General features: G+C 34.5%; 1 protein-coding gene across 2 annotated transcripts; it reads right to left on the bottom strand.

Annotated features, from left to right (window-relative positions):
* Positions 1–5,811: 5,811 nt before the first annotated feature.
* Positions 5,812–23,432, bottom strand: LOC136798860 (uncharacterized). 2 transcript variants are annotated; one of them, XM_067055529.1, is made up of 11 exons: positions 23,417–23,432; positions 18,206–18,226; positions 16,212–16,232; positions 12,586–12,606; positions 11,344–11,364; positions 9,951–9,977; positions 9,512–9,544; positions 8,112–8,132; positions 7,641–7,667; positions 6,677–6,745; positions 5,812–5,896 (listed from the first exon to the last, which is right to left on the bottom strand). In XM_067055529.1, exons 1-11 carry the CDS (start codon positions 23,421–23,423, stop codon positions 5,847–5,849), a joined length of 318 nt encoding a protein of 105 aa, XP_066911630.1. In that variant the 5' UTR covers positions 23,424–23,432; the 3' UTR covers positions 5,812–5,846. The 2 variants fall into 2 exon arrangements, with proteins under 2 accessions (XP_066911630.1, XP_066911631.1); XM_067055530.1 differs by lacking the exon at positions 7,641–7,667.
* Positions 23,433–26,851: the final 3,419 nt, after the last annotated feature.

Here is a 26,851-nt window from a genome sequence, read left to right on the forward strand (position 1 = left end):
CTCGTTGCTCCCAAGAGAGATCCATTGTCTTCTCATTGTTACAAGAAAAATCTGTAAATGACTCTGCGCACTCCTCGTTTAGTTTTTTCATTGTTTTTATAAGAACAATTTTCCAATTTATACAGTTTCGAAAACGAATTTGTCCTATGATTCGATCAATTTTGATGATTTTGCAAATATTTTAAATCCTGCACTTAAGTTTTAGCATCAACAAACGCTAGACCAGTTTTAATGTAAATTTTTAATCTTTTGTCAATGGCAATCTTCAGATAAGTGAAAATTAACGTGTGGTCTATAACTAAGAAACTATCGATGGGTCACGAATGGGTTGCATACTGGTGAAAGAAGACTGTATTTAGAATTAGGAAAATAAATTTCAAATTATTTGGCTAATTTCTGCATTGGATAGAAAGGGCTAAAAAAGTGCATTTTCTTATTTAAAATGTACCACGTGATACGTAATGACCAATGAAAATGTTGAAAGTAATGATTTTTTACAACTTTTTTACAACTTATCAAGTTTTAATTGCTAGTAAACTCGTAAAAAAGTTTGATAACCTAACGAGGAGTGTTTTCTATGAGTTCTTAATCCACCTATTCTAATCTGTTGGTTAGAGCCAACTAGATTGGGATCGATATTCCCATATTTTTTATAGCTTGGGATTCAAGTTTTATTGTTTTCAGCAAGAAAATTTAGCGTAATGAGAAAAATGGCATAACTTTTGCAGTGAGGATTTCTTTATTTTATTATTTTCAGTTTGGACAAAAATTTCGAGTATACTTTTCCACCGGGGACGAAACTTTAACCTATTTTTCCAGTACTTAGAACTTTTCCCGGTGGGTCTTTGAGAAGGGAGCGTAATACAATAGAATACGATTTCCAGATATACGATAACACTAATGAAACTCCTCAAAAGCCTTATTTTGAAAAGCAATTTACTTTTTTTGAGAAAAGAAGAACGAAAATGAAGGGGATAAAATGAGAGAAAAAGACGAAAGAAGACGATGTCTACGAGATCCGACGAAAAATATTGTTTGAGAAATGAACGGTTGAATACCGTTTTAATTTAAGCTCAGAAGAGATTTTTTAAATTTGGAAATGTAAACGGCATAAGCAGTTTATACAGAAAATCTTTGAAAAAAATATTGTGATTACATAACAACGATTGTCTTCAAAAAAATATCTTGTGAAATATATCATTTCTCGAAGCAATGCATAAGTATAATGTCAAATTTGCCTTTGCCTTGGTTTGTTGCGTGAGATTATGGGTGTCTAAACTCCAAAGTTTGATGTAAATATACTGCACAGATCAACCCATTTCTTCTACATTGCATATGAAGCTCTTATCGATCAAGCCGCCTATATAAATCAAAAAGAAACACATTATCATTTCACATTTGAGGTTTCTTTCATTGATCCCATTTAAAATGATTTTTCAGGATAAACACGCAGAATGCCCAAGACTATGCAAGATCAAAAATGGCTTTAACTTTGTCCATAAATTCTTCAGTTTCAAAGCAACAATTTCAAACAAAAACTTATCAGTAGAAGCGACAAAGTGCTATGTACATATTACTACACCCAAAGAATGTAAAATAGAAACAGAAAAATAGTTCTTAAAGTTACCACTTTAAAGCTCACCTATTCAGTCATTGTTATATGTACTCTCAGGTTCCGAATAAACTGTACTTAAATAAATTGTACTTGCGAAAACCCCAAAATAAGGTAAATATAGGCTAAGATCAGGCTAAAATTAATAAAGGTGGGGGTCCTAATAAGGTCCGGGGAGGTTGGAAAATTTTCGATAAATTAACAAGCGGGGGGGGGAGTCGTTTATTTTGGAACCTAAGAGTAATACATTTTACACCATTGGTTCCATCGTATTATCTTGAAGTCCTAATCGGTCACGTGGAATGTGAAGTTTTTCAGAAATCTCTTAGAAATCTCGACGTGAAATACTGAACTTACATGGGGTAACCATTTTATAGCTTCTGTCTTTTAGGAGTTGAAATAGCAATTGCTTGTTGGAAGAGATGAAGTCGAGTTGGTGTTTTATCTGCAAACAAAGCTAGATGGTCAGAATAGGCTGTATTAGTAGGTCTTTGGCGGTCGAAAGCCTTGCTCTTTGCCAATTGATAGCCTGAAAATGTCGTGAGTTGTGGTTAGTTGTTGAAATGTAGAAATCGGTACCCCAATCTAGTAAGCGGGCCAACGATGGGTTTTCAAATGTAACGATGTCGATGCGTCAATTGTTTCCATTTGGACGACATAAGACTATTAATTCAGGATCGTTCTCTATTATTGTAGAACAGTTCATTAGAAAAATCGACAAAAAAGCACCTTAAAGTTCATGCTTTTTCTCAAAAGTACCTATATTACCTATAATATAGTCCGGGAGAAGATCACTCTTATCCAGTAATTATTACTAGTCTATCTGCTATGTCACTTTGGCTTCAACGCCATGCTTAATCGGTCACTTGGAATTTTTGCAGAAGTGTCAAGCTTAAAGAAAAGCCAATGGATGCCTTAAAAATTTGGGATGAGCTGGAGTTTTTATAAGATGCTTCACTAATTGGTCATTTGAAGTGATAGAGGAGACGCGTTCTTTAGAAAAAGTAACAAAATTGTTTTATTATTGGTTAACGACCAACCAAATCAAATAAGAGCTTGTTAAAACTCCAGCTTGTCCCAAAAATTTAGATGTAAATAACTCAGTTCAACTTAAAAGAAAAAACTGTATCCAGTAGCAAAAGAATTTATAAACTGGTATGGAAAAGTGGAGGAAATCAATTCATTTTAAAACACCACTAAACAACTCACCAAGTCAATCATTAAAATATGTCATGCCATTGTCAGTTTGGTGATGGGCACATTTCTCTACTTTCTATCCGGGTGTTTCACTCTGGTGAATGTTGGCAGAAGTATCATGTCAACTTTCCTGAGAAAAAAAACAACAAATGATGTATTTGAATGTTGATGCAGAAAACGATCCAACGCTCAGTAAACATGTACCCGATAAGTTATACAATTACAAGTAATACCATTAGAAGTATTAATAAGCATTGAAAAATCATACTCTTATTTAATGTTTATCGTTTTCAGCGTGTATTATCTTTTGCTACCATATATAGAAACCTTGTCAGCATAGTTAGGTCTAATTCCCTCGAGAGTGGGTTACCACATGGTGGACTGTGAAGGATGCACACTTAAAGTAATGGACTTCAAATTCTAGTATGAATATCAGCACTGTTAGATTGAAATAATTTCATACAAACAAGAATATGCTCACCCTGACATTTTAAGAAGATCATAACGACCATAACGGGAAACATAAAAAAATATCCGATTACGAAAGAATTTTACCGCTAATCCAAAAGTCTAAGAGACTTTATGCTGCTACAATCATGGTCATGGTCGTGATATTCGAGAAAAAAGAAAACATTCCTACGAAATCTTACCACAATAAACGATTTGGAAGCGCTCTAAATCAGGTTGGAAGGGAAGGGGATTAACTCTGAGTTTTAACGCGCCAGACTTAGAGGAACATAAAAGTACTGACGAAATTTGCAAACAAACCATATACAGAGGGATACAAAATCAAAACAAATGTCTCTTGTCAAATAAGAAATAAAAACCAATAAGGCTGATTTTGATTGTTTTAATTGTTTTACAAGTTTGTTTTGGACACGTGATTTTAATTGTTCTTTTTAATGACACGTGGTTCGCACAATGTTTACATTTTACTGCTTCTATGTCCCTTTAAGACTTAGGAGCTTAGGATCTAAGGATCTAAAAGTTCAAGAATGATCCAATAGGGCTCAGAATATAGCCTGGAATTCTATAAACCCCTCCTGATTTGAATTACTCGAATAAATATATCAATTGGCCCAAAAGCGACTTTCTCGCCCGAGCTCCATATTTTGAAAAAAAGGAAATAAGCTAAATTCTCAATAAATTTGGACCATGATTGTACACTTATACTTGAATTTTCAATTAGTTTTGTAAAAATACTTTCCATAGGTACGATGTTCCTGTACGCAAATGACTATACCCCCTCTGGTAAGTACGTACTTTTTCATTCACACCCCCCCCCTCGGCTGAAGAAAATTTCGAATTCAAATCGTTTGGTTCGAACCTTTATTTCATACTGCGTACGTACTATGTGGACGGCCCCATATTCTTAGAATAGCGAGACTTCACAAGCTGATGAAAATCAGAGTATACTGGGATTTTTTTTTAATCATAAGGGGATGGCTGTGTCTAGGTTTGGAACCGTCATTTCCTTTGCAGAGTACTCCTTTGAAGGTCCATGAGGGGGTATTTACTCCTTCATTAGACTATGTTAGGTGTAAAATGTTTAGACTTAAGCTAATTTATATTGTTTTTAGTTTTTCGTTTTTCAAATATAGTATATTGAGTAAAGTCCATCTTTAGGCTTACAGAGGCTTGATAAATGAGTACTGGAGAATCATGCACTTGTGTTTATGTTACAGAGCTTCAGTCATTACCCAGTAGAGCATTAATGATCAAGTGGTACATAGTTCATTTCATTAATCCTAATTTGTAGAGACTCAAAGTAGAGTAGGGTGTTTATTTTATTACTCTAAGGTAGAATGATATTTTCCTTACCTTATCATCAAACAATGTGTAGTTGGAGGTATGAGTCTGATCGGATTGGATTGGATATTTGATAGATGATACTTGAACCATAATTCTCATTATCGCCGCCATTTTTTATATCTTCGAAGTGGATAAGAGTGTTATTTTTCCAAGTTCAATACATTAAAATTTATCCATTTTAAACGTTTGTGACGATGCGTAGAAGTAAAAAAATGTCAAAATCCATGTGGGTATAATGTTTTCTTAAGTCCTTAAGTCTTGTATTACATTGTAATGTGAAAGGACAAACTCAACCCAGCTGGCACACGACGTTGTTTCAACGTTCATCTAACGTTAAATGAACGTTGTGAACGTTAGATAAACCTAACAGGAGGGTCTTTTTGGATGTCATTTGGCACACATGATCCTTGTCACATAAGGTAAATTTTGACAAAATTTTTTTTTGATGACGTGACTCATGCCCAAAGTGAGCAAAAATCTAAAACTTCCTTTGTTCTAATAAATAGCTACTGTATTCTAACAAAATCTTTAGAAAAAAGTTGCCTGAGTTCAAAATGCTTATTTTATCCTAAATGTTCAATAAATTACGATGACACCGATTTTTGTGACACCTTACTGTCAGAAATGTCATCATGCTCAAAATGTGTCATTTTTTTTACTTTGAAGCTAAATAAAAGTTAGAAATTTACAGAAAATTTCATGGCAAACCTCTTTTATTTCAGGAGCTATTACCAATAATTTGACCTCCGAACAGAAAGAGCCCCCCCCCCCTAGGCCGAATAGGGTTAAAGGCAATTAAGCTTCGGTGACAAAGAAACATTTTTGTGCGATTGCAATAGAAAATAATTTGTTGCATTCACATGAAAATTGATTCCGTGTCGCATAGGTCTAGCACACGAAACAAAATTTATGAAATTAAATTTAGAACACGTGTGATAGTGATTCAAAGATGGCCGATGATAGAATTGTTTGTTTTGATTTTTTTATTCGTATTTTAACGAACTTGATTGATATACAATCGAACGGAAAATGTTGCAAAAAAGCGATATTTGATGTGAAGACACAATGAAACATTTTCATGCGATTATTTTTGTTGCAATCGCATCAAAATCGCGAGAAGATTTGTTTCCGTGTACCCAAAGCTTAAATATATTTTCATGGAACTTGTATGACCAATCGCGCTCTTTTGCACCAAATCAAATAAAACACTGCATATTTAATTTTTTTAAATTTGTTTTGGCTTTGATATTTCAAATTGTTTTGTTCGAGCATCCACTAAAAATGAAAAAGAAATAGAACCAATAGTTACTCTGTTGAGACGAAGAGGTTATGCGATTACAGTAGGGTAAAGTAAAAAGTAGGTTAGTTCTTTATACTTAATAACCATGTAAATAGACATTATCGGAGTTTTTTATTTTTCTAAAAAACGATGCATTGTGGGATTGTTTTGGAAGTAAAAGGGGAGGGGGGTTTCAAGGGGTACTGAATACCGAAGTACCGGCAATTCTTTCCCGAATTACAGGAATACCGGACACAATTAACTCCAAATACCGTCACCGAAAATTTTTACATTTCATTTTAGGCCCATTTCGTAAGGAAAGCTATTTCAACTGCAAGAATTGTTGATGAAATAACTATTTTCAACTGTCATTTGCTCAGTATATCAGAAGAACGATCTAATCTCCAAGTGCTAATAGCATAGAAGAAGTGAAGTTTAAAGAAAAAGTGCAACTATGGTTTGTTTCCGTATTACAATAGATTACAATTCCTTGGAGACAATTTTACAACGCATCGCTTTTCTAGAAAAATAAAAACTCTGACAAGATCTATTAATACAGTAGATATTCTTAAAGGACCATCATCTACCTTTCCCAACTCTATTAAAATGATGTTGAGAGTAGACAACTATCGGAAAAGTGTTACATATAGCAAGTAAAATATCTATTAATTGTTCATCACCACCCTTGTCGAACAAAGAATATGTACTAGTTCACCTATTACTTGATTCAAAAGTTGTGATTCGTTTATATTCTTCAATCGGTAAGCAAATCTCACCTTTTAAATGAAAGCGGTGGTCACCGAAGTCACAAGGGACTGTGATATCTTTCTCGATCGTGTTTTCCGCTAAAAATATAAACAAAACAATGAATGGAGAAATGAATGGAATCCCTTGGACTAAAAAATAACAAGGCAACGGAATGAACAAACAATACATATCGATGGCTAAACATATTTTGTGTTTTTTTTCTGCGTTTTGGCAAAAAAAATAAAAATTCAGTGTTATTTTGAAAATTCTTCAATACTGACGTAAATTGAAAAATATGAATTGGTCCCAAATATTTTCAACTAGAGTAAGTCATATGCTGGAGATCAGAGGAATGGAAAGGATTTTCCATTTCTCTGCTGAAATAAAGCTTTTAGGACTAAAGCTAAGGCTACACTGATAGTTTTTTCAGGCGGCTGCAATGCAATTGTTGCATTGCAGCCGCCTGAAAGATGTTGCTGTCTAGCCATCTAAAAAAAGGAACCAGGAAAAACGTCAAAAAAACATTCGAATTACAAAACATTCGAAATACAAAACATTCGAATTACAAGACATTCGAATTACAAAACATTCGATTTTATCAAAAACATTCGATTTTCGAATGTCCGACGTTCGAATGACGTAATAAGATTGGAATGTCAGATACATCGTCAAAAAAAATGCAGATTCTTCTGCAACAAAATCAGTTCAAACTGATTTTGTTGCAGACACTTGCAATTTGTTCTGCAATATTTTTATTGCGTTGCAGAGCAATTGCAAAAAAAATTGACGTGCTACATTTTGCAATTTCTCGCGCGCTTGCAACGCAACGCTAATTGCATTGCAGCCGCCTGAAAAAACTATCAGTGTAGCCTTAGCTTAAAAAACTTTCATTTTTTTAAATTGCAATTAAATGCAATGAAGCGTAATGAACCTAAAGAAAACAACAAATAAATGAAGAGAATTTCTATAACAAAATGCGAAAATCATGCTTACTGTCCCGCTGATTGCCCAAATCAATGTCTAAAAAACAGGGGAAAAAGGCAGGGAAGACCATTAAAACCATTAAAAATAATGTTTCATCTGCTGCAGGTTCAGATTTGAAAGAAGAGAGATTAATAGTGAGGTTAAGTAAATCGGTAAAATCACGACGACGAACGAAAATTTAACAGGCTAATGAGTTTCAACCAATCAAATTTCGTATTTTCACTAGCCTATTACAAAAAACCGACCTGAAAAAACCGACCCTTAAGGCACGTCCATACCAGACCCGTTTTTGCCAACATACCCCCTTCCCCGGGATCTTTTTCTTTAGTTTGGCTGTCAGGTTTCCAGAAACCGTTTTAATTACGAATTATTTTTGGTTATACAGTTGCGACAGTAGAGTTGACAGAAGAAAGGCTGTGTAGGACTTGAATCGTATCATCTATTGGGACTTCCAGTGATAATGCAAAATAGATATCATACCAGCTTCCAGATTCGCATTTTCTAAAACAAAAAAGTTGGTTTCCTAAGAAAAACACTCTAGTAAATTCCTTAACAGAGAAAGTTTACTGGGGGGGATTTGTAGGGGTTCGAAATACCGTTTTCTCGTCCAGCATAATGTTAAAAAATAACCGTCTTATTTTAAAATACCGTTTTCCCATCTTTTTTCGTTAATCCCGTAATACCGTACTGAAATAGGGCCAATATCGTCACACGGTAAAAATACAACCCCCCTTTACGTTCCTTATGGAAACAAATTTGTACTTTCCAGGACAAAAAGGTTGCAGACTTTTCAAAAATTTATGAAAGTTTTCAAAAGTAAGCTCTCAAAACCCATTTTTACCAGGGCAAATGTTTTTTTATTGGATTTGAAGAGTTTGGGTGAGATTCCCAGATACCAAAACCACTTGACTTTAAAGGAAATTCAATGAGTTTTGCTCTTCAACTTTTTCGAGAAGACATCTATTAGAGCATACCTTAAAAGAATAAATTTTGGCGAGAAGAAATTTTCCAATTTTGTTGCAATTTGGTGGAATTTATTCTGGCGATTTAATAAAATTTCTTAATTTAGGGACAATTAATTTTGGTGAACGACCCATTTTTGTTCAATATTTTATGTAAAAAAGAGGAAAAAAGGGTTTTTAGGAGAAATGGAGACTAAATTTAAAAAAACTAAATTTGGTGAGAATTTATTTTGGCCAATGACCTATAAATTAAAATTTACCGGAAAGAAATTTTGGCGAATTTGGTAAATTCGCCAACATTTTTTTCCGCCAAAATTTCTTCCCTTAAGGTAGTTGAGATGGTTTTATTAATTATAAACAACTTATCTGAGCTCCCTGGTGCATCCATCACCTGTGTGGCTGAAGTTTACCAATTTTTAGTCATTTGAAGTCCAAAAATCACAAGGACTATGCTAGCGATCACTTGTGGTTCATTTGGGGAATTTCCCAGGTGCCAAAAAGACTTTTCTTGGCACTATTGAGGAATTTTTGAAAAATCTACAGAATTTTTGTCCAAGATTGTGATTGAAAAGGTATTCTTTGTAATAATGAACAAGACAGGGAAATTGGTATCAGCACGTGATTATTATACTGAAATGAACAAAGGATGTACCACCAACAAACCAATATATATTCATATATCCAACCGTATAGCAATTAAACTAATTTACGCCATGGGTTGGGGAAATCGAACCCTGGCCTCTTACTTATGGAAAGTAAATGACGATATCCATAGGAATTCAATACCTCTCTTAAGCTAACCAACTTTCTCGAGCTCTTAGGAGGAAACAATTGATTCCATCTTATACTTGACAAGAGAAATTCATATGTTGATTTAAAGAAATCCACATAATTTCCATTGAAAGTTAATAAATATACCTTCTAACACTTCTTCCAGCTCTTTCAACTTATCTAAACAGAAGAAGGAAAACCTAAAATGGTTATTGCAAGCCAACTGATCGACCGTCTTTATGTCAATATAAAAGTTGAGTATTTTTATATATGATTTATAAAGTTGATAAACGAGAGCTTATCTGGAATTCAATCTAGACAACCACGGGACGTCTTCATCTTGTTTAAGTCGTTCACTCTGCTTTTGAATTCTAAAATTTCTTTGTTGATCTTCGTTTGTTCTTTCGATTGCACGTTCTAATAATGTTCTTCAGTTGTAATCTTTGTACATGTTCTTTGTTTTGACATTTTCACAAACGATTTTCATGTGTAGTATCCGGTATTTATCTCTCTTGTTACTATATTATGCTCCTGGATTCTGATGCACATGATGCCTTTAGTAATCTTCGAATTGAATCAATCGTACCTTTGACATTCTTTTTGTCGAGAACCTCTGAGAGAAAAAACAAAAAACTTAAAGTTTAAATATCCTCTCTCCCTCATTCGTAGTAAAATGTACAAGTCCAAGCAGATATCATTATACTTGCCATTTCGAACATTCAAGAAATAGGGTATATACAAATAAGAAAAGTTTGGGTAAATGCGAGAATTTGGAAAAAAAATGCGTGATTGCGTGATTACGTGAATTAGAGGCCCGCTGGGGAGGAGGGGAGCTCCTAAATACACGTAACATTTCATGAACAATTGTATTTCAGAAAAGTTTTGAGTTTCTGTAGTAAGTATAAGAAAACATTTAGTCCGGCGGCGAAAAGGGCTTTTTTGCATCAACCCTTACAAGTAGTAAATATGGGTTTTTATTTTATTTTCTCATTATATGGTCCCTTGGGACCCCAAAACCGGTTTTTGCCAAGCTGGCAAAGCCGGGGAAAATTTTTTATGGGGGCTTGAAGGGGGTAGGGTCATTTTAGCCTGGGGGTCCTTAGAAAGTCGATTTTTGAAGTTCTCATTTAGCTAAAACTGATTGTGCCATCAGATAGAGCTTGAAGAGTAGATCTCCAAAATGGGGTGATTTGTCACATTTGGCGGACTTAGTCTCCCGGAATTGGCCGATACGTCTTCAAAAATGCAATATTTTATGCTGACGTCAGTATTTTTGAGAGAATTTCCAGCGAAAGATACCACTTTTAACAGATGCGTCTCGAAGAGTACTATCGATCAGAGGGGTCATTTATAGGGTTTCCTAGGCTAGATCATGAGATATTTGAGTTTGAAATTTTGCTGACTCAGCGTTTTTCAACGTTTTTTGCCCTTTTCTGCTGAGTCAGCAAAATTTCAAACTCAAATATCTCATGATCTAGCCTAGGAAACCCTATAAATGACCCTCTAATCGATAGTACTCTTCGAGACGCATCTGTTAAAACTGGTATCTTTCGCTGAAAATGTTCTTAAAAATGCTGACGTCAGCACAAAATATTGCATTTTTGAAGACGTATCGGGCAATTCCGGGGGAGTAAGTCCACTAAATGAGACAAATGACCCCATTTTGGAGATCTACTCTTCAAGCTCTATCTGATGGCACAATCAGTTTTAGCTAAATGAGAACTTCAAAAATCGACTTTCTAAGGACCCCCAGGCTAAAATGACCCTACCCCGTTCAAGCCCCCATAAAAAATTTTCCCCAGCTTTGCCAGCTTGGCAAAAACTGGTTTTGAGGTCCCAAGGGACCATATGATGGGAAAATAAAATAAAAACCCATATTTACTAATTGTAAGGGTGATCCTGGATCGCCGCCGGACTAATTTAAAATGAAATAAAAGAGAATGATAAAGAACTTCTATAATACAAAAATTGACACCTACTTTGTTGTACTTTCTCCTCATCTAAAACATAGAAAACAAGATTTAGTTTATATTTAAGCAAAATTCAAAATCACTACAGAAAAACCTAAAATCGAATAAATTTGCAAGTATCTCAAAATATATGTACTCTCGGGTACTTAATAGCCGGGGGGCCCGCTAATTAATTTTTCGAAAATTTTCCACCCATGACATTCTTATTCCAACCCCCCGCTTATTGATTTTTGGGAATTTTTTTTTGAAAGTTCCCTCTTTTGTCCTAATTCTGCTGTATTAGCATCATTTTTCGAAAATTTTCCACCCAGGACATTTTTATTCCAACCCCCCCCCCGCTTATTAATTTTTGAGAATTTTTCCAACCCCCCTGCTTATTCCAAACCCCCCGGCTATTAGGTACCGGAGAGTAAATGAAGAAGCAAAAAAATCATAATCGATTTTGATGATAGCAAATAGTTTCTAATAACAAAGATTAATGTGAAAAGTTGCAATGAAAAAGATCGGTTGTCAGGGCATATCTAGGTGCTGCATTAAGAAGAGTGTAATTTTCTCGCAAAAGAAGATGGTACTCTCACTAACCCCCTTTTCAAATTTTAAAATTTTCTACAACTCCGGACCTTATAAAAACAATCCCGTTAATTATAACCTTTCAGAATATTTGCTGTCAGTCCCTTGTTTTGCTATAAAAAAGCCTGGTTTTAGCCTATAAATGCTTTATTTTGAGGGTTTTAAAGGAAAAATTTCCAACCCCAGGGTAATTAGCCCTTGATTTTTTCAATTACAATTCGAAGACTTTACAATGCTTCCGTTTATTAGCACCTAAGTGTTCTTCGTCGTACTTTTTACAATCAAAGGATTCTGAAAGGTACTTCATCAATTCGAGTGCTTGTAGTAGATTTGTAAGGGTCCATATAGTACGTACGCAGTGAAGGGGGAGATGGGGTTTAGCAAAAGCGTATGTTTATTGTTTGAATGACATTATTTCTATTGTTCTCTGCGTACAAGGGGGTGTCAAATATTTGGAAAATTATTGCGTACGTACTATATGGATGACCCCTAAGTAAATATTTATGTTCGGTTTGCACGCCTGTTAGTTACAAAAAGTTCTGCGGACTTTGTTATTACAGTGTTTCGAAAGACTCCAAAATTTGAAAATAATTCATACAATCCTAAAATCCCGACATTTTTCCAGATTGAGGACTTTAATTAAAAATAGTTCATTCTAAAATTTAGATGAATGTTTCTTACATTGGTCGAGGAAATCTGTCACTGTAAAAAAGAAAAAAAAACTTGATTTAACCCAGTTTAAAGGCAGATATGTAATTTTTACGCAGATATATAATTTCTGCGCAAATATGTAATTATTTTGCACTAACTTGGATAAAAGTATCAGTCAGTATTATACTTACTATCAAAATACACGATCCAGAAAGAACAGCATGGAATTGATAACAGATTGTATGATTTGACTGTCAGATAATTCACTATTGGTGAAGTACCACAATTTTCAAGGGTCCTTAACCAGGCTACCAATCGAAGAAAATGTGGCTTTATTCGCTAATATTACCAGTGGATACCCCTTAAAACCACATACCCCTTAAAACCACATACCCCTTAAAACCCACAATGTTGCATTTTTGGCTTTCATAACTACCAGATTTAATTTCATGTGGTATGTTTCACTTTTTTACAACCTCTTATAAGTGTTCTTTCATAAAATACCAAATTTTAAGTATTTTAAAGATGCTAAAGTATCTTAAAATTCGAAGTTATTCAAAATTTTATCAAAAATCCCTTCAAAAAATCAGGTTTTTTGGACCTAGAAATTACACAATTGAATTTAAGGTCATAAAACCTATACTTTTTAGATACCTATACTTATGGCAGGTATGAAAAAATCATTTTCATCTTCGTGAATAGACCCCAACGAAAATGACAGGCCCTTAAAATTCTACTTTAAAGCACTTTTATGGTGATGATCAATAAAATCTGAAAATCGACTTTCTCAAAACCTGGTCATGTTGCATTGCATACCAAAATGTCACAAATTTGATGGAGATTTAGAAAAACATTAGAACCATAGGTCAAAAATGAACCGAATGAAGGTTTTGGTCTTTCGTAGCCGTTTTTGACGAAAAAACCACACACAATTGCATTATGGGTATGAAATCCTGAAAAATGAAAATATTGTTGTGGGAATGAATTTCTAGCAAGTCTTTGAACCATTGAATCACGAAGCAACACCAAATTTGTATCCATCAGCTTGAGTATCCCGTTAGCAAGGGTCGGACTTTGTGGTTTTTAGCCTTATTTTTGTAGGTTTTAAGGGGTATTTTGATTTTAACACATATTTTTGAGATCATTTAGGTACTAATGGTATATTCATAACATTAGCAACTTTACTGTGAATCACTGTTCAAAATTTGAGGTCAAAAGAACTTTTTTGTAAAAAGTTATTCGAGAAAAACCATTTTGTAGGTTTTAAGGGGTAAATAGCTAAAACTGCACTTTTTCACTTCCTCGTGAAAAACTGAAAACTGTTTTCTACAAAACATCACTGCTAGGGAAGACAATCATAGACTACGTACTTTCAACACAAAAAGTTTCAGCCTTACACTCCAACTAAACAATGAGATAGAGGGTACCACTTTTTATTGTGGGTTTTAAGGGGTATCCACTGGTACCTGCGTTTCAACTACAGTTATTACACGCTCAAAACTCAAATCATTAAACCAATAAACAAACGTCCGCCGCGCATGCTAAAACAGACAAGCTATTGACTATGAAATCTAACCGGGCATCAAACATTACGGAATCTTATATATCAATCGGAATAAAAATACTGACAAGAAAAATACGACGACACGCAAAAATTCAAGATTTCTGTCCAATATCTTGCAATGCTGCCTCCTCGCTCGCTCTGAGGCTCGCTGCAGTGGAAAAAAGTACAGTATTACCAAAATATTAGAATACTGCCTTTGAGTACTAATTTACCTAACCATAAATTCGCAAGGGAAAACGCATTTTTTATTCGTTTAAAACTTTCTGGAATTTTCCGCGTGTATTAAATTTCGTGGTTCACTAAATTGGAAATTTTTGAAGAAAAGGATTTAAACAATAAAAATCTGGTTTTGCTTGAAACATCAGGTATAAAACGCAAAAATGGTGTCAAAGTTGTAACAAAATATCCCTTAAAAAACATTCTCTCTTGTAATTAAGTTTTCCACCCGGGGGGTACTACCCTTGTTGACCGACGGGGGTGCTCCGCTGAGGTTCGAAAAATGGACCCTAAGTGGGACTCGAAATTTGCGAAAAAAGTGGCCCTGAACGGGATCGAAATTCCAAAATGTTCTCAAATTTTCTACTTTTTCCCCAAATTTTCCAAAAATAGGCACCCTACAAGGGACTGATTTTTCTATTTTGGTGTTTTTGCAACCCTACCTGAGACTCGTGGAGGTTAAAAAAGGTACCCTGACCAGCGGAGCATCCCCGTAAATATCGCGAAATTTGTCTTAAAATCTCGTGAAATTAAATACATGCAAAAATTTAGTACTCGTAAAAAAATATACACTTAAATTCAATCAAACCCAATTTTCCATGAATCAATTCCAAATATACCAGAATGAAACTTCTTATTACAAAATGTCAAAGGTTAAAATATGAAAATATATTTCCGATGCCTCATAAATTTCAAAAGGACAAAAAGACTGTGTGTGACCTTGAAATTTCTAAAGTAAAGAAGGATCATTTCAACAGTATTGAAAACGTTTACACTCTCCCCAGCAAGGAACTTGTCCCCAATGCTTAAAAAGATGATACTGGTTGGTTGAAAAGTTATAGATTGTTTGCTTGTAAAGTTGATGTTTATAAGAAAAAAAAAGTATTTCCAATTTAGGCGCTATTTCATGTTTGCTTTGAAAGAACCAATCACCGAAAGCTAAAACTTGGTGGTTGAAAGGTTATACTTTAGACGCACAAACTTTCGTGAACAGAAGCTTTTGCGAGGGCGAAAAAACGCAAAATTCACGACATTTACTTTCGCCAATTTAACGGAAATTAATATAATTTTCCCGAGCATAAACTTTCGCGAATCAAGACATAAAATTGAGAATTTTCACATGAAAAAATGGTTTAGAGGGACAAATACTTCTTGGATTAGCATGTAACATGTGTCCTTTGACTCTGTCTTTTAGCAGGCTAAAAAGTGCCATTTCATTCAAAATTTTAAGGTTTACAGAGTTTCTATTTTGTCATGGATTTTTCGCGAACATAAACTTTCGCAATAGGTAAGCAATCACAAATTTCTCCTGTAAGCATACTAAACAGTTGTTTGTTTGTTTCTGGGGTATAAGCTCTTTTGTGACACGCGCTATTTTTCAGCTAACTGTCGGGTTTCCATTCTTCACCTTAATGTTATTGAACTTTGTTGACAGAGTTGTACTGTTTTTTTAGTTTTCGTTAGTTAACGATAGCTTGTGTGTGCCGAAACGTTTATTAAAAGTAGTTTTGTACAATCCGTTATATTTCTTTTCGGTCTCGTTCGTCTTTATTGTCGCTTCGTAAACGAAGCTGGCTGCTTGGCAGTTCAGGTCAAGGGGACAATTGGTATTCTGGTTTTGGTTAAGTGACTTCGAATTTGTGGTTTTCTAGTTGCTGTGCTTATTGAGAACCGATTGTGCGCAAAAATTACATATCTGCGCAAAATAATTACATATTTGCGCATAACATAGCAGCTCCGGTGATTTTCCTCTAGAAAAAAAGCGAACCACTTTAATTGAAGATAGTTAAAAGTATCTTACAGTCGCTCAAAAATCAATCTTATATTTGATTATCAGTATTAACGTAAATGTGTTAAAAATCTTTTACACCATTACCTTTCGATTCTTCAGCAGTCTCTTTAAATCCCAACATGAAAAGAAGAAAAAATAAAATTGATACATCATGATAATATATCCAATGATATCATTTATGGACGTTCAAATGGTCATTCTTCATATAAATTTTATTTTAAACAATATTTCGACCTCCTTAGGAGGTCTTCATCAGGTTTATAAACGTTCAGTCGAGAACATTGTTTTGACGTCAGATGACATCCATGCAATGACCTCAACCTGATATGCGAGAGCATTGGTTTCCAGGACCTAGACGTCACGAAATAACGACAAATTCCAATACTACAACATTTAGCGCTCTTCAATTTTAGGCTTAGTCTCATAATCTTCGTTTTATCACACTATCACTTCTGTCTTTATTTCTAAACCTCAGTCTCGGTCTTGCCTTCCAGATTTTATAGATTTTTATCATATACAGGGCCCGCGCCACCGGGGGGCCGGGAGGGCCATGGCCCCTCCACTTTTTTGCAAAGCAAAATAAAAAATTTATCTTCACCTAATTACTTTTTTCTTTTCTGTGCGCGTGCCAATAAAAACGTTAGAACCTTTCTAAGAGGGGACAGATGGACACTTAAATAAGTCTAATTATACTCTTTTGTTTTAAACAAACAAACTTAACAGTTTTCTTTCAGAAAATCAGAACAAAAAGGAAGCTGTTTTAGCCAAATAAGACAGGTCAAAATCGTTGTTCTCAAGGAACTCCAATGCTTCTCCTACCTTCCTATCAAATAGCGCACCGCGCTGAATCTAAAAATAGATTTTATTTTTGACTGAATCATTACTCTCGATGTGTTTGTACGAGTTCCAATCCCATCAACCTTTGCGGTAATCTCTTTTGCACGTTAATTACATCATTTGACAAAAGATATGAAACAACTATTGCACCTACCTTTAAGGGCTCTGACCATAGTAAAAAATCAGTATTTCAGTTTAATGTCGATATTTTGGCTGAAGGTTCCTTTTAGGAACTAGCAAAAAACTGCGTTTACAGAATTGTGAAATATTAATTCCTTCGTCAGATATTTAGTATCAAACTTTGTGTATCTAAAACCTCATCTTTTAAAATCAAAACTCTCTATAAAGTATGCATCAAGCTAATTACGGCAGAATAATTACAAGCCAAGCCAAGCCAAGACGCAAAATGTTCTTGTAAATAGCTCATCGCTTTGGATTTCGAAGTTAAACAGTGTTCACCATTAATAAAAGTAAATTCCCATAATAGCAATGAATCATTTATTACTTTCATGATCATAAAATTAATTAATTTATGCAATGATGTCATTAAGAATAATTATAGTTTAAATCTAAAATTGTTAAAACCTTTTGCACAATTGAAGAATCATGTCATTATTTTTAAATAGCTAAGTTTCAATGGGTAATTAACCTTTTTGTTTCAAAATTTCTTTACACTGTCCGCAAAGAATTGAACTATTTCAAATTTTGCGGAAAATTTTTCTAAAAAGATGTGTCAAAAGTTATGACTGTTTATTTAAGCAAAATCCAGATGAAAAATTTATGAAAAACCACTATTTTCAAGATTTCGAGACAAGGAAGCATTTACACAAATTTTCCGCAAAAATTTTTATTGTTCTGTAAAAGATACACTATCTACTGCGAAAATTTTTTCAAAATGTTTTTTCTTCGCCAAAACTAAGCTCTTCAAAGTTGAAATACGCTTCCTCGCAAAAGTCTTCATTTTCTTCTTCATCAAATTTTTTCAATGCAATTTTTGAATTTTCAGATTCAGGAATAGTTTGTCTAACAGAAAATGTATAACATGCTATAGTTTTGTTGGTTACATCAGTCAGAAAACACATTTTAAACACGGCAATTTTGAAAAATTCACTATGGTCAGAGCCCTTAATTGGGCCGAATTAAATTGTGGGATTGCAACTCGTACAAATGTCAAAAAAAGTGAAAAATAGTATTATGACATACTGTATAAGTTGCAAATAAGAATAACAATTTTTGTTTACCTGACTCGAACAACTCTGTTGCTATAAAAAGAAATGGAAGCCGATTCAGTGGGTCAGTCGGAAACCTTACTTAGATAGATAGATATGCCCTCCGATGCATCGGTATGGGGAGAACGGATGTCCTCGCAGGTGTAGTACCTCCTAAGTGTCTCAGTACACCACAATGTCTGTTATATCTACCCGTACTCTTGTATCAGAGTTATGGTATGGTTTGACCCGGTGAAGGAGCATTCACTTGCCAAGTGAATTGCCACTGTGGGTATCGAACTCGGGCCTCCTGGACAGAAGTCACGCACGATGACCACTATACCACTACGCCCGTTGGATACCTTAGGTACCCAATTTGGCACCCAAATTAAGCTACTTATTTGGGTACCTAAAACAGACCGGAATGGAAAGCTGAAAAACCGCTGTCACAGCATCGCGCAGAATTGACGTTACAGTTTTTGACATCAAACAAATCCGGGGGTTTTGACGTAGATTTTTGACGTCAAAAAATTAGAAGTTGCAAATTTCTTAATTTTTCCTTTCCCTTGTTTATTACACTGCTTCCTGTGTATAATGCTTTCAGACATAAATTTGATATTTTTGAATCACTGAATCTGTCCTCTTTTAAGAAATACCAAACTTGCTTAGATTTGTAAGTTTGTAAAAACATTTGAAGCGATAATGTAAAGGTTACTTTTTTATATGTTTTTGAAAATTTGACAAACTTAAAGAGCGCAGGGACGATACAAGTTGAGTAGCTATCAATTTCCCACCCCTCTAGAGAGAAAGTTTAGCCCTTTCTCTGTTCAACGGTGTATAAATATATGTATCGATTAAGACAATTTCTATCGACTTTTTTTCCTAAAGATAGGCACTGTCACTCTGACGAAAAAAAATAAACGCTGATAAATTCTGACGTTAATGACAAAAATGATGACAGAGATTTAAGTACCTTAAATTTAATTCCCACAAAATTTTACAAATTTGATGAACCGCGAAATTAAATTACCACGAAATTTTTCAAAAAAGGTGATCCGCGAAATTTTTCATAATTCTTAATAACATTTCTTTGAAATACGTGTATTATAGTTTGTGAGTTTTTATAAGATTCACTGTCAAATGTCAGCCTCAGGTTCCTTATAAAGGTGTTTCTTATAGAAAACAACGTGTAGTCAAATAAAAAAAATCTAATATTTCAGTGATCCGCGAAATTTAATTCCCGCGAATTTTTTTAATTAATACGGATGAACCCCGAAATTAAATTCCCGCGGTATATTTGGACAATTTTCCCACCCATCGCAACAGAAAGAGGATAAAAAATGCTAAAAAATGATATATAAAAAAGTACAGGTTGTAATTATATGACTGATTTTTTTTAGATTGCGTGCCCTTATCCTTCGGCGGGGTATTATTTCGTAATACCCCGCTTGCTTTGTGATACCCCGCTCCCGCCTAAATATTTTTGATCAAAACCATTTTCTCCTAACATAATTTCACGCGAAATGAACGTTCGAATTTCCAAAACATTCGAATATTTTTGCCATTATTCGATCACAAAAAGGAAACAAAAATATTTTGAGTATTAATAGCTGTCTGGTCAAAGGAGGAAAAGTACAAGAACAAAGTACGAAGAACTTGTTGAATTTGTCAAGCTGTTGGATGATGTTGTTCTTTTATTATGGCAAAATTCTAAAAACAAAAACGCCAACATTCAAGAACATTTAGATAAATGCTTTTCAGAAATGGGCGGAGAGTTTCGTGGACTTGAGGAGATATCCGAATACGAACCATATAGCTAATTTGAACACTCTATTTGTGACCATTTTGTGTGGAGATACGAAAGAAAGAATAATGGCACTGATTATGAACTTGGGTACTTGCTGATAATAATACAGGCGTCTTCGCAAAGAAGCCGAAAATACAATTTTTATGAAGAATCCTCGTTCCAATAATATTGTTGTTATAATGGATTATTTTTGATTATTTGTTTTGTTGTTTGACATTATATTTATGAAATAATTCAAATATCTGCAACAATTTGAAAGTGATATGGAATAATTTGTGTTTTGGAGCAGCAATACATCATCTTTCTATAGAAAACGTCATAAATTTTCTGTCTCACTTCTGGAATCTCCATTTTGGATAAGCTCTTTAAAAAATAATAAAATCAGTCATATAATTAACCAGGAATGATATGGCATTTCGTGAAATTAGGATTAATACCCCTCGTATCATTTTGAAATAGTTTGAAATAGCCCTCACTTCGTTCGAGCTATTTCAAACTATTTCAAAATGAAACTCGGGGTATTAATCCCTAATTTCCCTCAATGTCATATCATTACTATTACTAATCCAATTTTCATCGATTTTATCGCCTTGAAGTTACAGTGGAACCTCTAATTAGCGGACACCATCGGGGAAAGGGGTTAGTGTCCGCTAATTAGAAGTGTCCGCCTTTTAGAAACTTTTGATCTCGGAGCTCCAATTTTGAAATTAGGCCATCCCAGGGTGTCAAAAATACAAAATTGGGGTCTAAAGTACTTATCTGTAGACACTAGACCATAGAAGAACAAGAGAAAGGTTATTAAAACGCAACAATTTAGTTGTTAACAAATAAAAGAAAATCTAGAAATATAACACCAAGATTGAAAATACAATTCGTTGAATGGGTCAAGGGAAAACTGGAAATTTGTAGAAATAATTTGAATAATAAGCACTAATAAGTGCTTGAAATAAAAAAATCTAATTTTTTTTTTCGATTTTGGACGTCTGTGACCCGTTTTATATTTAATGTCCGCTAATTGGAGAGCTAAAATAGGGGTTTTGGCCATTTCGTGCGAAAAAATTTGTCCGCTAATCAGAGGGTCCGCTAATTGAGTGTCCGCCTTTTAGAAACTTTTTTATGAGGATTTGACTAGGAAACGGCCGGGGAAAATGAAATTGTCCGCTAATCAGAGGTGTCCGCCTTTTAGAGTGTCCGTTAGTTAGAGGTTTTACTGTATATATTTTTTCAAATGCTGTAACGTCAATTTTAACTTCACGTTTCAATAGAAGCGCAATTTCGAAAAAGAAATTCCTTTATTTTACAAACCACCGACACATATCTACTCATTCTTTTTAGCATTTTTTACCTCCAAAATAAATAAAACTTACTGGTTATCCTTGGGAGTTTTTGATGTCCAAAAATGAATCACCGTTAATAAAAACAAAGTTTAGTTAAATAAAGGCTCCCATCGAAAACTGAATTTCGAAGGGAGGAAAGTCTGTAGTGAAAACTGAAGCAAACAAAGCATTTGATAACATGCATACCTCTTACAACCATATCTCAATGTAATAAATTTTATAACTTTCTGTTTTCAAAGTCTTTCCAAATATGAATGAGATCACAATATTTTAGGTTTATTTTTAGAAAACTTTTCTTCTCAAAACCAAACTCCCCGGGGGGGGGGGTACTAGGGTTGGTGAATGAGGGGTATGTGCGGACGGGACCTCCGAAAACCGACCCTTAGAGAGACCAAATTTTAGTGAAAAAGTGACCCTTAGAGAGACTTTTTCGAAAAATTTTCTCTGATTTTCAAAAATTTCCTACCCTTTAGTGAGACTTTTTTGTAATTTTTTCTCTCTAAAAATCGTGATTTTTCCCACCCTTAGAGAGACTACTTTGAAATTTCCTGATTTTTGTAACCTTAGAGAGACTTTGAAAGGTGAAAAACCCGACCCTTACCGTCCGCACATACCCAGCACCTATTTTTGCCTAAGTACCCCCCCCCCCCCGGGCCAAACTCACAAATGAATTCAATGTTTTGATTGCAACATTTTCGAATCTTTCGAAAGCGTGACGCAATTTTGATTGGCAGAAAATAGAACTCGCGCGAAAAACAATGCAACGACTTCATTTTTCTATTTTTCATTTTTCATTTTTCATTTTTTAGATGACAAAAAGTGCAACATCAATTCTGCGCGATGGCCTGATTGCCTGATTTTAAGTTCCTAAACCGTTAGAAAAGGGAATAAACAGTCAAAGTCAGCGCGAAAAAAAACGGCTGGATATTCACGCGTCAAATTGTTATGATAGAGGTTTAAAATTTTTAAACGAATTAGTTTTGTAAAAAATATAGAATAGGCACTAGAAATTCCAATATGATTAATAAAAATTTGCAAAAGTCTTTCAATTATTGCACTAGTTTTGTACAGGCTAAATAAGTCCTTGTGGCTTTTTCATAAGCTGAGTTTGGAGAAGTCTTTGAATTGGTTCACTTTGTATTAACAGATCCTGAGATTTAGAAGAATGTGGTCTAAACTTATATGATAATAATTTTCCACCAATATAAAGCATAGTAGAAGATATTGAAAAATACTAAAACATGACATTCTTTGTCAGACTCAGTCGTGTTTGTTTTCACAGACAATATAGAATTTTTTCGTGAGAGATTGTTTCGATCTCAAAAATATTTCGTAGACTAAATTTTATACAGCCTTTTCAACAATTTGGAAACATAAATGGAAATATTTTCCCTTCCACTCAACACTTTGAATGTAAAAACACACTTCCAGCCTTATTGACCCCAATTCCTTGAATTTGGTCATATAATGCCCTTCCACTCACAATGGGCGAAATAAGAGATTTCCAATCCTGGAAATATCTTGAAAATACGATATTTCAATTAGGCTGAAAGCCTAATTGCCACGCAATTCTTTGAATTTGGTCATATTTAGTCTTAGAGTTTTGAATTTTTTACAGGTCACATATGTCATATTCCTTTACAGAGTAGCTAGAGATCAGTGACCCTGGTCCTTTAATTTTCAAAGCTGCAAAGCATCATGAATCCGAGTCAACCCAGGGCGAATAAAGAAAATTCCCTATAGATTTGAGTATAAGAAATCCTTTATCATGTTAAATTTGCTACTTGGATTGCCTTAGTGAAATGTTTTGGAATTTCTCAATCTAAAATTCCCCGTAAGTGAAAATCACAATATTTTCAGCGTTGATTCGTGTCATTCGTAATTTTTCCAGTACCCAAATATGTAGCCAAATTTGAGTACCAAATTGGTTACCCAACGTTTTCAACTGACCCCCATTCACCTGACATTGTTTAAAAAGATTTAACAATAAAGGAGTGTCTGACCCACTTTTCCACTCAGATTTAATAGAATGGATAATTCATCCTTATAAGCTTTAGAACATTTCTCCTAAGACCAGCCAATTGCAATTGAAACCAGTACCGTCCATAACCGCAGCATTCACTAAAAGACAAAAAAGAAAGAAAAGATGAGTCAGATTAGGCTCCAATCATGGAGATGTCATTCATTGCATACAATTTTAAGGTTCATTTTTAAAGTTTTTGCTTATCAAATCCGTGAAGCTGCACAAAACCCTCCAAAGATTCATCTTTTTTCCCCATTTTCACTGGTTTTACAATCAATCTTTATACGTTTTTATTTTAAGAAAATCTAAAATTTTTGAAGCCTTCTGGAGTTCTTAACTTTTTGGTTTTAAAAGCTAAGAATATTCTTATGCTTACCGAGACGTCCTGTCATTTGACTTTTACTTTGAAATTTCTTTGTCTGAAAGATAAATGATATAAAAAAGGTGTTAAATGGTCAAATCTTCTAGCATCTTTTTTTTTTTTTTTGGGGGGGGGGGGGGGGGGGGGGGGGGACTTGGGCAAATTTTGCAAGTGTGCACCAAATATGAGTTGGCATTTTTACATGAAATTTTTGACATCATTGATGACATCATCGCCAGCAGATGATGTCGTCATTACTTGAAAATGGCAAATAAATAGGATCCCCTCTGACTTTTTCCAATTTTGCTCAAATTTTGTGAGGTAGTATATTTTTGAAACAAAGAACCATTTTTTGGCACCTACTGGTATCGTATATTTTACAGTCTGGCCTAAAAATGCCATTCTTTTTCCTTTTTTCTCTTTTTAGGTTGCTGTATCTGGAGATTGGAATATGTTATTGATTTATAAAATTGAAAAGTATTAAATGTTTATAATACAAGCTTGCATCCAAAATTCAAGCACAATCAAACCAGTGGCTATGATAAAAGTGAGCATCTAAGGCAGACTGGTCTGTAAAATACCAACCACGCACGTGACCAAAGTAAAATTTCGCACACTGCTTAGGTGGGCGATGTCTGCTACGAGCCCCCAGTAACCTTTCAAATCACGCAATCACGCAAAAAAGAATTCCAAACCACGTTATCACAAGTTGAATTTTCTTTCTATCAAAATCGCGCTGATCACGTTACACGCTTTTTTTATTATAAGAATACACTTTATAAGAATGTCCATGATCAAAATGGCGAAAAAATTAAGAATAAGGTAAGAATATCAGCATCATGGAATTTAGCAACTAAACCTAAGAATGCCATTTTTAATGGATTTTAACCTGTAGATTGCCAATTTCGATCGTAACCTAAGAGTACCCGTAAGAATATTTTTGTATGATTTTTGCCAAAAAGTTAAGAATATCCATGATGAAATGAAAAAACACCATTCTTATAAAAAAAGCGTGTAGTTCCTCTGATCATGCAATCACGCATGTTAAACAGGAACTTGAAAAAACGCCAATCACGCCATTACAAAAAACGATTGGGGGTCCTCTACTACTTGTAAAAAGTACACAAAAGTTCCAGTTAGACTTTTTGCGTGTAATTTACAGATCGATCTGTAAAATACCAAATAGTCATGATGGACCTTACTAGTCTCTGTTTTCAATAAACCAACCTTCAGAAACAAATTTCACTCGAATCAAGAGAGTCCATTAATTAAAAATGTGAATTTATGCAAATTTAAATTCTGGTCAGTGAAGTACCAATCAGAACCGCCTTCCCCCGCTCACCTTAAGATGCTTCCCCTGGAAAAAAGTTAGGAAGATGCTTGAAAGTTTCATAAATAAGTCATCCAGAAATTTTGAAGGTTCTTAAACTTTCTGCTCAGTGCCAGGTTCTAGATTATACCAGCACTAAAAAAGTAACCCAATTTTGACGTCATCACCGAGATTGGCAAAAACTAGCAGATTTCCTATCCAAAGGGTTGTTGTGATGATGTGATTGATACTTTACAAAGTAGAACATAAAAATTTGGCTAAAATCACATATTTACCGATTGACTCGTTTGATTCGATTGAAGCTTTTATAGGGGGGGGGGGGTCAGAAAAGGAGCACAAAGCAAGAAGGGAGAATTGTTTGAGAATAGTAAGATGTTATAAAAATCAGTAGCGGTCTGGCTTAATTTTCTTGGTGGTGCAAACTATGAAATTGGCGCCCCTGGTATTTTTGTCCTTATTTGCGCCCTCCACCATTAAGTGGAAATATTAAACTGTAAGAGCAGTGACTGGTTGAAAGTAACGCCCGGAATATCTGAGCTAACAAACTTTTATTTATACGAAGGTGTGGTGGTAATGATAACTTGATATCTATTTCCTTGTTATTTCCTGGTCTTACTTTACTCTCCATTAAAGATCAATGGTTGAAAGAGGCCCCAAAAAATGCGAAAGTTGGCAGGAATAAGGGTTATTTGTAATTGTGGCGCCGCAGGCAAAAAAATTGGTGTAAGAAAGGTCAAACAGCTTAAAAGATATTCTAAAAAGGAGAAAGTTAGTCTGCATAAGACCACAAAAACCACAGCGAGCAGTTTCGATCAATCTTTCATTTTGGGGGTGAGCATCCTCTTTAACCCCTGGTGGATACACAACACTTCTCTTGCTTAGACTTTTCGCAATTCAATGTTGATAGTAGTTAAAAAATTCGTAAAATGAATCGAAGCGCCGCAGGCGAAAAAAAATTACATTGCACTTATAGAAGGCGCTAAAAACGTGTCAAAGGGCGCCAAATCGCCCAACCAAACATGAAAAAAAATTTTGGCGCCCCCTTGAAAAGCTTTTTTGGCGCCCCTCTCAGGTCTTTCTGGGTGGTGCACTGCACACCCTGCACCCCCTGCCAGGCCGCCACTGATAAAAATGGGTACATTTACAATTTAAATTAACTTTTAAGTCAATTTTATCATTCAAACCGTATTTTTTTAATCAGATAAAATAAGCCTTTAGTTTTTGAAAGAACGAAAGTATTTTTTATATCTTCGCTTCGAAAGAATTTCACAAAAGTTATCTTATATTACAAGGGTCTTGTGTGCCAAATTTCAATCAAAAAGACCAACTAGATGAGAAAAAGAAAACAAAAGGGAAATATTCCTTAACCCTATAAATCCTACTAAAAATTCTGCCTCCCTACAACTTTTTTTTCGATAGCTTTTTAAGGGATTGTAATACTGTATGGCCTTAAAATTTTAGGACAGCTCCTATAACTTTTATTTTAGCTCATTTATGCACAAACATATATTTTTTGTCAGACATCCACGACATCCAATTATGCTTACGTGAGCAAACTCAAATTTGACCTAACTTTTTCAGTAAAAAATCCTGTAATTCATTGCAAATTTTAAATATCTTTTTATTATACAGTAATGCTACAAGCTTGAAATTTTGACAGTAGTTTTGTATGGACAAGACAAACCATTTTCAGAAAAAGAAATTCTGATAAGTTTATAATGGCGCGTCAAAATAATTTACTTTGGAGACTTTGGCGCCCCATAGTGGCTTTGGTCTACACTACATAAGCTTAGGGAAATTCTCACCCTTCTAGGTCAAATT

Source organism: Clytia hemisphaerica, unplaced genomic scaffold, assembly GCF_902728285.1.
Source record: "Clytia hemisphaerica strain Z4C2 unplaced genomic scaffold, Clytia hemisphaerica genome assembly, whole genome shotgun sequence".
NCBI classification, from domain to species: Eukaryota; Metazoa; Cnidaria; class Hydrozoa; order Leptothecata; family Clytiidae; genus Clytia; species Clytia hemisphaerica.

What these genes read in the sequence shown, in the direction of transcription:
- LOC136798860 (XM_067055529.1), bottom strand. An exon ending in TGAGGAGAAAGTACAACAAA is followed by an intron (nt 9,978 to 11,343) that starts GTAGGTGTCAAT and finishes TTTTTCTCTCAG; the next exon opens with AGGTTCTCGACAAAAAGAAT. An exon ending in CGACAAAAAGAATGTCAAAG is followed by an intron (nt 9,545 to 9,950) that starts GTACGATTGATT and finishes TCTTCTGTTTAG; the next exon opens with ATAAGTTGAAAGAGCTGGAA.